Source organism: Sceloporus occidentalis, unplaced genomic scaffold (assembly GCF_023333645.1).
Source record: "Sceloporus occidentalis isolate IW3139 unplaced genomic scaffold, rSceOcc1.0.p SCAF_9, whole genome shotgun sequence".
NCBI classification, from domain to species: Eukaryota; Metazoa; Chordata; class Lepidosauria; order Squamata; family Phrynosomatidae; genus Sceloporus; species Sceloporus occidentalis.
The window spans coordinates 35,287,946-35,305,548 of NW_028316989.1; the positions used below are offsets into that span (position 1 = coordinate 35,287,946).

The 17,603-nt window shown below is 42.4% G+C and overlaps 1 protein-coding gene and 1 pseudogene across 9 annotated transcripts in view; one reads left to right on the forward strand and one right to left on the reverse strand.

Annotated features, from left to right (window-relative positions):
* Positions 1 to 9,241, reverse strand: part of LOC149307250 (uncharacterized) — a 35,900-nt pseudogene extending 26,659 nt beyond the window's left edge.
* LOC149307249 (CUGBP Elav-like family member 4) overlaps positions 1 to 17,603 on the forward strand; it is a 199,471-nt gene that overhangs the window by 119,724 nt on the left and 62,144 nt on the right. Inside the window, exon 2 of one of the 9 annotated variants that reach the window (XM_089538741.1) lies at positions 13,452 to 13,557. The exons of the other annotated variants lie outside the window; for them this stretch is intronic. Within the exon in view, the coding sequence (XP_089394867.1) occupies positions 13,513 to 13,557 (45 nt within the window). The 5' untranslated portion in view covers positions 13,452 to 13,512. The remainder of the gene's footprint in view (positions 1 to 13,451; positions 13,558 to 17,603) is intronic. 9 annotated transcript variants of the gene reach the window in all.

The window sequence follows — 17,603 nt, forward strand, 5'->3', positions numbered from 1 at the left end:
TACTATCTCATCCATCCAGCCTTTAGGATGAGCACAAACAGTGATGCTTGTCAACATTTTCAAAGTTCTTTAGCATCATTTTACTTTGCTTCATCCTTTACATCCTTTGTTACATGCTGCTAAGTGTTACCCTTGACTTATCCATGGGTCATATCAAAATCCATAATTTTGGCCCCCAAACCTGCCCTCGGCTTATACATGAGATTGACTTATATTCGAGTATATGCGGTATTTGTGGAGGAAGGCATATTGTTTGTGCAAAAAACAAGGGGGGGCAAACAAACTGTTTTCTGAATAGAAAATAGGTTTCCTGATCACCTTCCAGAATTCCCAGCCAGCTTGGTTGGGGCATTTGGGATACTGCAATCCCGAAAGTTGCTATTCCAAGTCCTGTTCTCACCTACCCTTCTGACAACACCCCCCACCCTCACCCATCCCCAGCATCATTTCCCCATCTCACTGAGGTTACTCATCCCCCAAAGTTCAGCTTACACAAGGCAGCTTGACATTTATAAACATCAGACAGTCCCGGAGAATCAATAGAGTTTAATAACCAGCAAGCAAAGCCGAGCGACACATCAAAATGACATTAGCCTGTTCAGTAAATGTTATTCTAAATCATACTCACTGGAGTTTTATTACATTAAGCATATAGCAAAGGGGCCCAGGAGATAGATGCCATCCAAAGCCATTTGGTTCGTAAAGGTGATTGGCAGCTTGGCAGCAGAGGGTCTCACCTGACCCCTTCCCCTCTTTTCAAAAAGAGCAACAAAATGTGTTTGTTTTCACTGGGCTTTCATCAGGTAGGAGGATGCATGCTAATGGTAATGCTCAAGGCTGCCATTCTAGTAGCAAAGCCAGGGGAACTCAAGCTGTAGGACTGAATCTAGCCCTCCAGAGGTTTCAATTTTCTGAGTCTAGAGTAAGTTTCTTTGACCCGAGGGTTGCTTATTTCTGAGTAAACATGCATATGGTTGAATGCAACTGTTATTCCAAAGCATGCATCAAAGACCCAGTTTTAAGAACTCAGGTAGATGGATAGATGGATTTACTGATTTTTAAAACCTTATGGTAACTGTAGTGTTTTGCATCAAGAATTCAAGTAGAGGAACTATGGATTTAGGCCTGCACTGTGTCCAACTATCAGCCACATATATGTTTTCGCACATTACATTTTTGTATGTAAATGGGTTTATGTGTCCCACGGCATAGTAAGATGATGGCTGCTTTCAGAACTTGATGCATTTTTCTCCCGTTAAAAGATACTTTCCCAGAAATCTTATTTTTCATAGCAAAGACAAAATAAGGCAATTCTAGTCACTGGCAATCGCCATTAGAATTACTAGTTTGAAACTTGCTTTCCATTTGGAATACAACACTGTAAAAACTGCCTTTTCCAAATTATTATTTCCCCCCTCCAGGGAATAGGAACAAAATTAGATATTTACTTGGCTGTTCAATGTAACGTACCTGCAGTTTAGCTTTACAGCTGGGCATTTTATTTCTTTTTATACTAGAGCAAGGATGGGCAAAGGGCAATGTTTTTATTTGAAAGGCTCTCCTGCCATTTTAAAAAAGAGCCTCTTCACTCCCTGCCCTAGCATCTCATCACCACCGCATTAAGAAACTGAAGGTCCAGTATTTAACACTTCCTTATTTGTTGCAGCTTTGATAAGAGAACTGGAAAATCAGGATTTTGTAAATGCCCTATATATGTGTAATGCCGCCAAAGAAGTGGAGGGTCTTACTGATGCAAAATGCCTGCATTCAGTTGACGGTTGAGGAAACAGAGTAGCACATGTGGCATCATTATGCATGCCACTGTGCACTGAGCATGGTTGTGTCTGCATTCAGTTGCACACTTGGTTACTTGGCTCCCATAGATAACTTCCATTCAAAGGTAGCATAGCACAATTAATGCATAACCCAGCATGCAAGGATTTATGCTACATAACCCTGATGCACTTGGCCAATGACTTTTTGCGGGTTGATGCTGAGACAACTTTGTCCAATTGCTCTCCCTCCAGATGTGTTTGGACTACAACGCCCATCATTGTCACCTCCATGGCTGAGTGCTGATTGGAGTTGTAATCCAAAAACATCTGGAGCAGACCAGATTAGAGAAGGCATATTTCTAAGATATGGAATAAATGGAGGCCCCAACCAGTGCAGACATCTAGGGTCTTTCTTTCACCCAGAGACCTTTCTAGAATCTGTTTTTAAAGTTTGTTCTTTGTCTTCAAGTCATTTCTGATGTATGATGACCCCAAGGCAAACCTATAGGGTTTTCTTGGCTTGTCAAACTAGTCCCACTGATTTCAAAGGGTCTTCTCTAACCAAACCAAGCCTATATCTCAGTCTTTTTTGCTGCACTTAGCGTTATCCCACATGTGTTCATGCAAATTCAGTTCCACTGTGCTTGGTAGAACAACTCTCTCACATAGAAGTGTGGATGCATCTCCCCCCCCCCCCCCATTGCACATGCAGGTAAATACATGTGCATGCATAGTAGGGCACCATGCTGGGAATCAGCCTGGCATTTCACCTCTGGCATCCCTATTAGTGGAGTGGTGACTCAGCTCTGGGTTTTAGTCCAAACACTAAAGTTCCCATGATTCCCTAACCCAAATGCATCAGAAGAAGTAGACTGAAGTCTACAAAAGCTCACGCTGCCAAAATTTTTCTTTCAGTCAGTCTCAAAGGTGCTACAAGATCTCTTTACATATTGGATTCTAAGGTGTAATCTGCACTGCAGATATAATGCAGTTTGATGTCGTTTTAACTGCCATGACTCAATACTATGGAATCCTGGTGTTTTAGTGGGACATACTCGCTGATAGGGAAAGCTAAATATCTCACAAAACTACAAATTCCAGCATTCCATCACACTGAGCCATGGCAGTTAAATCTGTTTCAAACTGCATTATTTCTTGGACCAACCTAAGAAGATTAGACCTAAGAAGTGTCATCCCAAAAAGGAAATTTTGAAGCTTGGTATGTGCAGAGGATTGCAACTTGGAACTGTTTGAATGTATTGTGTGGATGCATCTCTCCCCCCCCCCCCAATTGCACATGCAGGTAAATACATGTGCATGCATAGTAGGGCACCATGCTGGGAATCAGCCTGGCATTTCACCTCTGGCATCCCTATTAGTGGAGTGGTGACTCAGCTCTGGGTTTTAGTCCAAACACTAAAGCGAGTATCCAAAGTTCTGAATGTTATCCTCAAGACAGCTTCTCAGGTTCCCTGGATGTTCAAACTAAAGCTTGAACATCCAAGCATCTGAGCACCTTGGATGTTCAGACTAAAGCCTGGATCAGATTTTCCACCCCACTGACATGGAATCCACCAGCCACCACTATATTTAAAACATCTGGTGGTCCATTGCTGAAAAATAACCTGCTCCCCCAAGCACAAAGAATGGAAAAGTTACTTTTGGACCAAAATCCCCTAACCAGCATGGCCACTGGGTTGCAGGAACTGTAGTCCCAATAAAACAAACTTTTTTGAAGCATGAGGTGCACATAGCTTCACAAGCCAAAGCTGTCTGAATGAAATGTTCGGCTCTGTTCTACCCTAATGCACACAGACATGACCCCTGCGCATGCTGGGTCAGGGGACTCTGGGAGATGTACTGCCCCAAAAAGTAACACCCAAGCTCTGCATGCGCCTGGGGGTGCTTTGCACTGCTGTGAACGGCTAATTCAATAAAAAGCAGAATCCATATCTAGCTCAAACCTGGTTTTCTAGGTGAGTACCAATGGGTTTGCAGCTATGATTCACTCTCATTTCCTCTTGCCTTGCTGGTATCAATGGAGGCATAAACTCATTGTTCAGAGCATAGCAAGATGACATCATTATTTGGGAAAGGAGACTCCCTCTACCAGCTTGCATACATTCATTCTACCTTGAGGCTTCTAGTTTATCCCTTGCAGCTTCACACTTGCACTACCAACTTTGCTCACATCACTTGCTCAAGGCCGCATGTGTGTCAGGGGCTATCCATGTATCACAGGCCTTGATGTTTGCAACAATCAATGTGTTCATCCAAAGATCTGGCTGCTTCGCCCAGTCTGTCCATATCTGGCTGCTCTAGCGATCCCATTTCTCATCCATTTTGCTGTTCCATCTTCTAAAAATGGCACACTAACTCTTTGACAAAAAGAAAATGTGCCTTTGGGGTGTGGGCTGGATTGTGTGACATGTCTATCATTTGTACTCTGCCTTCATGCGTGTGGGCTGATTTGCGCAGCGATGTCTTCTTGCTTGAATATGCTGAGATGGCATGTACGATGTTCACACTAGCACATTTGGGCTTGCAGGTTAAAATGTGGCACATCTCATCCTTCCTTAACTCCTAGCCAGATTCCAGAGCTTCTAAAGCAGCAGCCCTTAACCTGGTGGGGCTGGTTGGGGATGATGGAATCTGCAGACCAATACCACTGCGGGGCACCAAGTTGGGGAAAATGGCATCCATTTTTCCTGAAAGTTCTAGGTCTGCCAAAGCTCTGTAGGTCTAGAGGGCATTTTATGCATGCATGCACACACACAAATACAGGTTCCACTGTGGGTTGTCCATCCATGTGAACCTAGAGGTGGCCCCAAGTCTCATTGTGATTCTGTAACAACAGGTTTGGGGTCATTTATGATGTGTAAAAGAAGAAGGGCTTCTTTGTGGTGGGGTTGTGCCTTGTTTTAAAGCAAAATCGCCACTACTATATGGACTCAAAAAGAGGTGGGAGAACATACAACCGACAGACTGTGTGTGGTTCATGCCTATTCCATGTTGTTGTTGTTGTTGTTGTTGTGTGCCTTCAAGTTATTTCCAATTTATGGTGACCCTAAGGTGAATATTATCTACTGGGTTTTCTTTGCAATATTTGTTCAGTGGAGGTTTACCATTGCCATCCCCTGAGGCTGAGAGAGTGTGACTTGCCAACATCACCCAGTGGATTTCATGGCAGAATGTGGATTCAAACTGTGTTCTCCAGAGTCATAGTCCAATGCACAAGCCACTATGCCACATTGGCTCTCATTCCATGTGGTTTTTCCACCCCAAAGACCTCTCTTCTTCATAATATCTGTCATGTTTCCCTACAATTCTCAGTGCCCCAGCAAATTACCTATTTACACATAAGACATCCTAGCTATTGACAATGTTTTTCCTAATCTGCATTTTCTTCACAGAACTCAAGGCACCTTGCTTAGTTGTCCTCACAAAACTGTGAGGTAGGTTAGGCTGAGAGAGAGAAAGACCAAATGACCTAGAACTGTTTCTCACATCTCACTACACAATTTATACTGCCATGTTTCCATTCTATGGAACCTTGGGATTTGCAGACCAAGGAGGGATATTTAGACTTCTCAGCCGAAGAGCAAGAGTGGCTCACCAAACTGCAACTTCCAGGAATCCATAGGATGTTGCTATGGCTCTTAGAGTGGAATAATAGTGCTATCATAATTTAGTGTGGAATGTGCCTGCATTTTATCAAGATGTGGTTATAGTTGTGCTCAGTTAAGATGTACAAAGGGATATCCACACAGGCAGAGGCCATTCCTCCTCCCTGGCCATAAAGGCTCTGGGAGTCTTTTAGACAGTCTCAAATTTGACCCCTACTATGTAAAGCACTGTGCAAACTTTACCGCACTCTATAAAATGATGACGATGATGGTGATGGTTTCAGCATTGGACTCTGAAGACCAGGGTTCAAATCCTGGCTTGGCCATATAAACCCACTGGGTGACCTTAGGCAAGTCACATTCTCTTGGTCTCCGAGGATGGCAACATTTCCAAAGAAACTTGCCAAAAAAAAGCCCCTTGATAGGGTCGTCATAAGTTGGAAATAACTTGAAGGCACACAGCAACAACTACGAAAGAGGCATTGCTATGGATTTGTGGATTTGGGATCTTATTGTATGTGCTGAAAACAGCTACCCCTGGATAGGCTTTCGATGTTTTAAGGAAATCCTTGTCTCTCAGTCCATTTTACAGAATGCAATCTGTACCCTCTTTGGTGTAATTTCCTCCAAATCCACCCAAAGACATTTCCCTCTCCATCCTCCCTCTTCCAAGTGATGAGTGGCTTCACAAAGTAAATTGTTCATCTGTGACTGCCTCCCTAGTTGCCATGGCTACTCTTATCAAGCACACATGTCTCCCCAGCAACGCCAGGGAAGCACATTGGCTGTTGCCCCGGTGATGCCAAATATAATTGTAGGGCTTGCGGGATGGGGAAAGTAATAGGAGGGAGGGAAGCATGCGACAAAACATGAAATGGCTCCTTTGGTTGGGCAGAGGGGACAGTGAAAGAGCAAAATGACCACGTTCTCCATGTGTGTGACCAAGAAAGCAAGGGACAAAAGGATCCATGGGTGTGCATGCATGCACATGCCTGGGATGCATGGATGGGGAGAGTGTGGTCCATGGTCTGCATGGTCCATGGTCTGCCTGGGGAAGAGAAGGTTAAGGGGTGACATGATAGCCCTGTTTAAGTATGCGAAGGGTGTCATATTGAGAATGGAACAAGCTTGTTTTCTGCTGTTTCAGAGAATAGGACCTGGAGCAATGGATTCAAATTGGAGGAAAAGAGATTCCACCTAAACATTAGGAGGAACTTGCCAGCAGTAAGAACTGTTTGACAGTGGAACATGCTCCCTTGGAGTATGGTGGAGTCTCCTTCTTTGGAGGTCTTTAAACAGAGACGGGATGGCCACCTCTTAGAGGTGCTTTGATCCTGAGTCCCTGCATGGCTAGGGGTTGGACTGGATGGCCCTTGGGGTCTCATCTAACTCTGTGATTCTATGAGACCTCCAGCCCCAGACCATATTTTAAGTCAAAGTGCTTCATTTCAGGGGAATACAATTCCCAGTGTTGGGTAGGAGTCTGAATGTTGGACTACGACTCTGGAGAACAGGGTTTGGTTCCCCGCCTGCCATGAAACCCCACCTTGGGCAAGTCACACACTCTCAGCCTTAGGAGAAGGCAATGGCAAACCTTCTGTGAACAACTCTTGTCAAGAAGACCCCATGACAGCATTGCCTTAGGGTTGCCATAAGTCAGAATTGACTTGAAGGCACACAACACCAACAAACTATCTTCTAAAAAATAAAAATGACCCCGACATAGGCTGGCAACAGTGCTGTGTTGTCTTCCTCCTGGCAGTTTCCAGTGTAAGAAGGACATTTCTTTATTCAGGAAGGGAAAAGGCACAATTGTGGCATAACACAACAAATACGCATCCATTCATTCCTGTATTTATAGCCTGCTTTTCTCCCAGGACAGGATAAAGGGTAGCTTCCAAAAAGGGACACAGTTACAGTAAAAACACACATAGTTTAAACAGGTGCAAAAATTTAGATTATTGTTGTTGTTGTGTGGCTTCAAGTTGTTTCTGATTTATGGCAACCCTAAGGCAAACCTACAATGGGGTTTGGATTACAACAGTATTAAACAACTACAGAATTGCAGGTTGATTCTCTCTTAACCAAAATGCTTAGGTACAAAAAAATTTGGATTTTGGATTTTTTCATATTTGGAATATTTCCATATACATAATGAGATGTCTGAAGCTGTATCCACACTGCTATGGCTCAATGCTATGATATTCTGGGAACAGAAGGGGCCAGTCACACACATGTTTTTTTGCACTGAGATATTCACATCCATGAATCAAAATGGAGGCGCCTCATTTCCTGAATGGTGCCGTGCGATCCAAATTGATCCAACAGCTTACACTATAGGAGATGTGGATTGTTGGGGTTCTTAAAAAAAGAATGTAGCAGTTTAAATGGGCTTTTCAGAAATAACCCAATTTCCAAACCAGGTTATTTCATAGTGTAAATGGGGCCAAAGTAACTCCCTTGCAGATTTTAGAGTTTGAGTGAGCTCATATGAGAAGACAAAGTACCTCTGATAGCCTTTCCTGAGTGGCAAAGCAAGTGTCATCTTGTTCCATGAGCAAGAAAAAAACCCTGAAATCCTAAACTCATGGTCAAGTGGCAGCTTTCGTATGGACAACCCAAATGGCACAGAAGTGTGTAAGCTTTCATGTTCCCAGAACTCTTCATCAGGCTACGTGATCCAAAAAGCATACATACCTATAGTGAGTTGTTCAGTGTGCCATCTTCATCTTGGGACAGAGGCCTTGTTCCCACTACATTTAAATTGGGATCAGGATCCGGGATAAATGGGCATGGTTCCCATTGAATCCGATTTTAGAAATTGATTCCGAAAGGGGGGCCATGCTTTTTGACCATTTTTGACCATTTAACCCGCATCAAAAAGACGCTGGGAAAATGGGGTGTTTTGGGGGGCTGAATTGATTTATTTAGAAACTAGCTGTACCTAGCCATGCATTGCTGTGGTTCAGTCTGGTTAAATGGAAAAGAAAGAAAAGAAAGAGCACGTTTCTGAAATATTTAATTTCACAATGCTTGTGGGTATACAATATTTTTTGTTGTTCCATTGTCTGTGTAGATATAGAGATTGTCTGGTTTGCCAACTCTAGAACACACAACATATAATTGTCCACGTGAGAAGCAATTCGTGTCTAGATCTAAACCGCAAAATTCTAAAGATTGGCCCTGAGCTTTGTTGACTGGCAAACGTCAATTGAATTGGGAACTGCAATCTCTTAAATTGAAATGGCATAGCTGTTGGAATCATAGGAATGCAAGGAATGAGGACATCTTCACCTTTGAAAGGTCCTGTCAAGATTGTTGCTTCAAGACCTCGCTCACTGATTTTTTTACTGCGAGTCACATGCCATTGCAAAGCTTTGGCTGGTTGATATTGCTCAACATGATAATTGGAATGCCGATTTTCAATGGCAGTATGTGCCGTGGCATCCCTGGCAGATTGCGTGAATTCAAAAATTCTGTTGGAGAATTAACCATTTCATTTGCTTCCACAACAATGTCGACAGACTTGTATGTGACTGCCTCGCTTTGAATGTTAGACTGAATAATATTGTTTAGTCCGTAGACGTCTTTGTTCTTGGTTGCAAGAATAGCTCATTCACTCAGCCAGTCATGATTCTTATAATTGGTTTGAATATTGGGAAATATTTTTTCAATCAATTCTTCTTTTGGCGTCACTAAATTGCAGAAGTTGTGAGGCAATGAAATTCATCCTGAGGTCACATCAACCGGCATCTTTCCGTTCCCAATTTCCAGCAATTGATGTGAGAATATTTCAGCTGATCGATCGTTTTGCAGGTGGACACACATATTTGTAGTTAATTTTAACATCTTTACATGTCACCACAAAGTGGAGTATTTCAGGCAAGCATTTATTTCATCCACTGGTCTTGATCGAGGAATTACAGGTAATGTTTGTCTGAAATCTCCTGCAAGCAATATGAATGCGTTCCCAAATAGTCTGATGTTTCCACGCAAATCTTGCAATGATCAATCAAGAACCTCGAGCGATTTTTTGTGTGCCATTGTGCATTCATCCCAAACTATAAGTTTACATTTCTTCAATACTTTTCCCATGCCGGATGCTTTTGAAATGTTGCACGTGGGAGTCTCAATGAATTGCATGTTCAATGGCAATTTCAAAGCGGAATGAGCAGTTCTTCTACCTGGTAGCAATGTCGCAGCTATTCCGGACGACGCAAGAGCTAAGGCTATGTCATTTTGGGTTGAATTGATGCCAGAATCAATCTAATTAGGAAATTTTTGCCAGTTCCTCTTGGCACATCTAAGAAGAAGATTTCTCCAACTCTGTTATTGATACTCTGCATTATTTGATTGTAAATGCCTTTTTGTTCAAGTGTTAGCTTAGGCATATTTGATTGAACATACGACAAAAGATCACATGTGTTGTAATTTTGTTCACAACACAATTGTACAATGAACGAAGCAGCAGCAGATCAATTGGTGATGGCATTCCCAATTGATTGAGAACTTTGTTCGCGATTTCTAAGCACAAATCTTCAATAATTATCAACACTGCATTGTAGATTTCTGCTGTGAAATCCACGATCATATTTGAATTTTCATTGCATATTCGATGGAAAATATCTTCAGCCATGTGCGATTTATGTTTCTCCCATAACTCTGTTGGAGATGAAGGAGAGCAGGCGGTCAATATGATTGCAAACAATGCACGAATTTGATTTGGATGTGACGTGTTGCATGCATCATTAATGCATAAATCTCAGTGTTGGTCATTCTCCATTAAATTCAGAGCTTGACATGCACTGCGGAAAGTGACGTGTAACGCCGTTGACAATTCTCAGTTGCTGGAAAGACATTGGACCGGGCACATTTACCAACAGCATGCGAAAAAAGAAGCATTCATCTTGATTGGGATGCACGGTGTACAGTCTGCCTATCGTAGTTTCTTTGAATATGCCAGGTTGTCCATTGACTCACTTTCTTCGTTTGCATCGTTCAAATGATTTTCTACTTGCATCCCATGTGTGATACGTAGGGACTTCCAAATACAGCAGTGTTTACACAAACGTGTCATTTTGACATAACGTGAAGAAAGCAGTTAACGTTGTAGCCGTTGGATTCTGGGCTATTTGTTGCACATATGCAGCTATGAAATACAAGCGTTGTCCATTTTCTAGATCTGCTAAGTGAACAACAGCTGGACTTTGTTCATTTATGGGAAATGAAACAATTTCCCATGTCACAAGTGTGACATCTATATAACCGCTACATAACTGCTCCCAGCCTGTGGAATAGTCTGCCGGATGAGATCCGTCAAATTACCAATCTAGATAACTTCAAGAAAGCTGTTAAGACGGATCTATTCCGGCAGGCCTTCCCAGAATAAATTACTCAGCCATGTACCGACTCCCCACATATATATGATGACCCTGCCCACCTTTACTGTCCTAATTGTTTTTATGTAATATGCAATATTAATCTTAAATTGTTTAATTCTTTTTAAAGGCGGGGGGATAGTTTGTACATAATGCTGTATTCTTTTAACATTGTAAGCCGCTTTGATTGTTTTAACAAAAAGCGAGATAAAAATTAAAGTTTTTTTAATTATTTATTTATTATAATGGTATATAAAAACATAGTAGATATATAAAAACATGCATGTATTCAAATGGGGTGTTGTGTCAAAATTTCAAAGCAATTAGTGAAGAACTTTCAGAGATTTAAGATTTTGAACAAATGGACATTTACATTTTTATTTATATAGATAAATCGATTCAGCCCAAGTGGGAACCAGGCAGATTTGAATTGGATTCGAATCTGCCCTGGTTCCCACTGGCGCCCAACCCAGGGGGGTGGGAGCTGGCATGGCCCGGCCTCTCTTGGCTCAAAAATACCCAGCCCAACCTCCTTACCAGCATCTTTGGCCACTGACTGGCTTCTCTGCACCTTTTTTTTAACATTTCCCATGGCCAGGGAGGCTGGAACAGTGTGGCAGAGAAGCCGGAAGCCTTACAACCTCCTTCCCAGCTTTCTCCCGGCTTCTCTGCGACCTCCTTCCGGCCATGGGAAATGTTAAAAAAGGCCGTAGGGAACCCAGTCAGTGGCCAAAGAAACCAGTAAGGAGACTGGGCCAGGGAGTTTGGGGCCAGGAGAGGCCAGAGATGGGCCAGGCCAACAAGCTGTCCCTCACCACTTGCCGATTCCTGAACCGATTCCTGAAACCAGCGCAAACATAGTGGGAACTACGGTTTTTTCAGAACCACTTTCAAGAATCGGTTCAGGAAATGGATTTTCTGCTAAGTGAGAATGGGCCCTGAGTTGCTATACTCATGGCTACAACCTCAGTCCTAAAGTTTCATATTTTCCTGTTTCTTCCTACCCCATCACCTAATTTTTCCCTTCCTTCCTACCCTGACAGTGTGTTCTGTGGAATTCAGAAGCTTGCAGACTTTGGTGGAATTTTAGTTGGTCCTATTCTAAGATGGATAGGGCTCAATATTGCCATACAGATTCTTATTAATTTTGCCTCTTTGCAAGGGGAGGGCAAATTACCATTCCTATTCATAATAGTTCAATTTTCCTTAAATATGAAGTGTCTTGCAAGCACAAGGTGTACTTAAAAGTTCCTTCCATGTGTTCAGTGGAGCTTAATCCCAAGTGCATGTACATAGGCTAGATCTGAAGCAGCCTTTATTATTCCTGGGAGGGATCCTTGACAACTGCTGTCTTAATATTCCTTAAGTGCTTGATAATTTAGTACACCTCTGCTCAATAGTTCCTGAAGAGGCTCAACCACATAGGAGTCTTGGTGGTGTAATTTTGCTAGATCATTTTGGGGGCAGCTCAGCTCAGGGTGCTGAAGCCCCCTCATTCTAGTCCTAATAAAGATCTCGCCTAGCTGTGCAATTTTAATTTTGTAAGTGTCGCATAAGTGAAACCACCACCTTTGAGAGCACTGGATGGCTAAATCAATTTTATTTTAACATCTTAGCATGAAAAGAATCTTAGCATGGAAAGGGACCTGAAGGGCCTAGTCTAACTCTCCTGCCATGCAGGAATACACAATTACAGCACTCCCCAAATATATCCATCCACCCTTTGTCTGCAGATTTCCCAAGATGGAGAGTCTACTGCCCTTTGGAACAGTCTGTTCCATTTGTTGAACTGCAAATACAAGGAGAAAAAAAAAAAGAATTCTTCCTAATGTTCAAGTGGAATCCTTTTTCTTGTAAATTGGATCCATTGGTGTTTGCTTATTCTGGTCTCTGGAACAGCAGCAGGAAACAATATGGCTCCATCTCCTACATGACACTCCTTGAGATATATAAAGATAGCTATCATTTAATGTTAGTTTTCATTCTAACATGTTAATTTTCAGAATTATCACTCCCCAAAAGTTCTTGTGTTCTGGCAGGCAGATTGCTGTTAAATGCCGTAGAGCAAAGTTGGGCCACTAATGGTCTTCCATATGTCAGACGATAAGTCCCATCATCCCTGTTACTGACTCTACTGGCTAGGGCTGATGCAAATTGCAGAACTGCAGAATGCTAGGCAGATTGTGATACATTCTGTAGCGTATGGTGGGCCACAGTTGGCCTACGTTTCGGTGCAAAGCCATGATTACTTTGGGTTATGGCATAAAACAAAAACAAATAGCACTGTAGCACCTTAAAGGCTAACCAGCTAATGATGCTGTAACTTGCTTTTGAGTCAGTGTGGTGTAGTGGCTTGAGCAACAGCTCTGGAGACCAGGGTTCGAATCCCCATTCAGCTATGGAAACTCATTGAGTGACCTTGGGCAAATCACATTCTTGCCATAAGCTGGAAATGAGTTGAAGGCACACAACAACACAACAGCAACAAACTTTCACAAACCTGAATCCACGCATGAAAGTGTTATGCTGAGTTCCTTGCATATAAACAAATGCATCTCATGAAATGGAGCACAGTTCTGTGCAAATCTGCATGCCGTAAGAAGGCTCTTGAGGTTTTTTACGGTGGGTTATATTGGCTTTTTGTTTCTGTTTTGTCTTGTCTTTTGTAACAGACTAATCCTTTCTGGACTTATCTGGAAATAGCATAAAACAGAGCAAGTCCTGTTGGTTCATATGAAAAAAGAAGAAGAGAAAAAGAAAATCCAAAGCCCTAGTCAGGTAATTCATTTTCAGGAACAACCAAATATGCACACAGTTGGTAATGGGCATTCCAGATCTCTTCCTCGGGCAAGATGTTACATAAGGAGACTGAGAAGGAAGGAGAAAGTGAAGGGAGTTTTTAAAGAAGGATCACTTCTTGTGATTTTGCTCCTTGGATGTTGGTGGTTTTGCTAGTTGTTGTCTACTCCACTACAGCAACAATTACACACTTGCCCTGTCTGTCTGAATCCATTGTTGAACTTATGAAATTTCCAAAGTCAGAGTCTTAAGATGGAATGGAGATGGTACAAGTGTATTTGGAATACAAAAAGCAGATTAGCCATGTTGACTCTAAGGAGTTTACCACAAGGGTACAATTGGGAGTGTAAATGGGGTTTATCCCATGAAAATCATGCATTTGTGATTAAGATTTCCACATTACGTTGAGAATAAAGTACCATTATCCCAGATAAAGTTTTTCACATGATGTCACAATCAAAAGCAATTAAAGCACCATTAACCCGGGAATAACCAGACAATAAACAGCAACAAATCGTTCTGTTTATTCTCAGAATGTGTAAAAATCTTAATTGTGATTTAATAGTAATTGTGCAATTTTCACAGGATAAACCCCATTTAAACTTTCAATTTTCTTCCATATGATAAACTCTTAACACAAAGTCCAAAGTCTTTATCCGGGATGTACCTCTTTAAAACCAATCAAAAGGGTAGAAAATGTGTTCCAGCTTTCAGGATTTCTAGATCTCTGCTCTGATAAACAGATCTTGCTCAAAGAGATCTTGCTCAAAATGGACAGAGAAGGTTGTTGGTTGGGGGAAGAGGGTTCCAGGTGCAATTCTGGAGCTCTAGGAGAAGAGAGATGATGTCGATCCTCCTTCCCTGGATCTCCAGAAGGTCACTAGAGAACTGAAGCCAGATGCATCCCAATACATCCTCTGTTGGGCAGCAAATGGTAATGGCAATACAAGTAGTAGTTGAAAGCTGCCTTCTAGGAAGGAGAGGGACACTATAGGAGGTACTGAATACCTGCTGGCCAATAAATGGTCATTGCAATGCATGCCAATGCTTCAAAGCTGCCTTCTGGGACGAAGAGGGAAAGGTTGCAAGTATTAACTATTCACTGGACAGTCAATCCAATCTAATGCTTCAAAACTGCCTTCTGGGGAGGAGAGGGACATTACACAAGGAGGTTTTAAATACCTGCTGGCCAGTAAATGGTAATGGCAATGTACTCCAGTACTTAAAAATGTTTTCAAGGGTGGGAAGGAGACATTGTACAAAGAGGTATTGAATACTTCCTTCCACAGTGTCCAAAAAAGGACATATACATGCATAACTCAGTTACATAACTAAATGTCACTAACAGGGTTCCAGTGCTTATGTGCCCTTTTGGTTGGCCTAAAAAAAATATTATACTAATATTGATTTTGGAATTAAATGTATTAGCCTCTGTTCATTTTCATGTAGGTTTCAGGTTACACCTGGGAAGGAGACTGACTCTAGCCCAAGATCATACACTGAACTTCCTAAAAGAAGAGGGATCCAACTCTGGATCTCTACAGTCCAAACTGCCTGCTAATCTTAATCAATGGATAGCAACAAGAATTAATAGTGCTTCTGGAACTAGACTCTTAAAGGGTGTTGATGTTTTTTGTGAGTGTTTATCTTAGCTTTTAATTGACTAGGAAGTTCTAATATCAGCCTTTTCCAAGCTGGTGCCTTGCAGATATGTTGGACTACAATTCTAATCCCTGGCTGGCAAGGAAAAGCTTTTTTCTTCTCCTTTCATAATTGTTACTATTAGCAAGGGGTCCTTGAACACCTTCTGCAAACAAACTGCTAAAGACCATGCTTGTCCTATGCTGGCCCCTTGCTGCCCTCCCATCACTGTGCCACTTAGAGACGAAAGATAGATAGCATCTGGCTTGGACAAGATTTCACACTGGGTTAGCTCATTCGAGAGCAATGTATCTCATTTCATGCAGGACTACACAGGTCTGCTGAGACCCCAAAGTGGACCAAATGAGGGTGCGCAGGGAATGCACAATCTGCAGACACACTGCAAGCTCTACAAGACATTGTTCAGTCTAGCCATGTGGAAAAAAATCACTTTACATAGAGAAAGAATAAATTGCCAAGGTGAATATGGCACAGAGCACCTGTTGCTTCAACACTTCATGACTTACTAGTCTCCCCGCTCATCCCCACCTCATCTTTCAGCCAATGCAGCCCATCTCCCCACACAGCAATGACACTGACCTCTAGGACCACCTATGGACTCCTGGGAAATCCCAAATGGTGCTTGTGGCTGTGTATCCATCCATAGGAATAGAGCTGGATGCTTCACTGGAACTCCCTTCCTTGTTTTCTATTGGCCAGTAAATAACCTATATGCGTACTGTGTGCCTTCAAGCTGTGATGTGGAGTACACCGAGGAAAAGCTGTGTTGAGAGGAGTGGGAAAGAAGACATGGAACTGTTCACCTTAACAGAACATTATGTTTCATTTCCCCAATCCAGGATCTCAGCCAATATACATTTATGTTTTTCTTGTTGTGTGCCTTCAAGTCATTTCTGACTCATGGCAACCCTATCATAAGTTCATAAGGGTTAGCCTTTGCCTTCCTCTGAGAGAGTATGACTTGCCCAAAGTCATCCAGTAGTTTCCCATGGCTGAGCAGGGATTTGGGAGTTCTAGTCCAACACTAGAAATAATAATAATAATAATAATAACAACAACAACAACAACAACAACAACAACAACACACAGACTACTGCACCAGGCTGGCTCTCTATGGCTACATCTGAGAAAGCCTGCCCCTTTCATTTCCCCTGCATTTCCTATTTTCTGGTGTTTCCTCCACGGACGCTTGGTGTAAATATTTTTAGACATGCTCATTTACTTGAATATTATTTTTCCATAAAAGAACCTGATGTTCATAGTTTGCTTCCTCTGACGGGAAGCCTAACAGGCACTTTCTTTGAGATAGTCTTCCAGGCAATGGCATAAAATTCATTAAAACAGATCAGTTAATGCTTATTTCTTGCTCATCTCTTTTTATGACTCCCTGAGACTTGTGTGCTGATTGCTGTCAAAGGGAGAAAGAAAATGGTCAGGTGGATGCTCCTGCCAGAGGATTTCCTGTGTTAACATCCCCAGGAAAACAGGCCCTCCAACTGTTCTGATTTGGCGGGGATAGTCCCGATTAATCCTCTTCAAGTCACTTGTCGATTTATGATGACCCCATGAATTTTGCAGGGTTTTCTTAGGCAAGGGATACTCAGAGGTGGTTTTGCCAGTTCCTTTCTCTGAAATAGAACCTGTTGTTGTTGTTGTATGCCTTTAAGTCGTTTCTGACTTGACCCTAAGACAAGCCCATTGCAGGAGTTTCTTGACAGGATTTGTTCAGAGAGGGCTTGCCATTGCCTCTCTCTGAGGCTGAGAGTATGTGACTCAACCAAGGTCATCCAGTGGGTTCCCATGGCAGAGGAAATCAAACCCTGGTCTCCAGAGTCATTGTCATGTGTTCAAACCACTACACCACACTCACCTACAGCACTTGATATTCCTTGGCAGCCTTCTATCCAGGTACTAACCAGGGCTGACCGTGCTTAGCTTCTAAGACCAGATGGGATCTGATGTAGTTCCTTTTTTCCCAGCTGCTTTTAAAATGTCCCAGTTTCTCTCTCTTTCTCCCACTTTCTCCTTTTGTCATCAGCTTACTTCAAACTCTGTTCAAAGTGGAAAAGTATTACAATTAAATCAAGGGAGAGAGAAGAGAAGGGGGCAGGATCATGCCCTTTGTGGTAGGCTCAGGCAAAAGCAAACTGTTACAGCCTCTTCTAGCTTGTATGTTCTTCTTCATTAATAACTTTTGCCATCTTCATCAAACTGTGATGTTGCGTGGGCACCTGTGTCCCAGTTTTCATCTGCAAGATGTTGGAGGGTCTGGGGAGAACAGACATGCTCATCCTGGATTGAGTTTCTGAGTTCTCTGTTTCCAGATCTGGAGACGTGAAACTGTTTCTCAGGAGAGCGGAGCT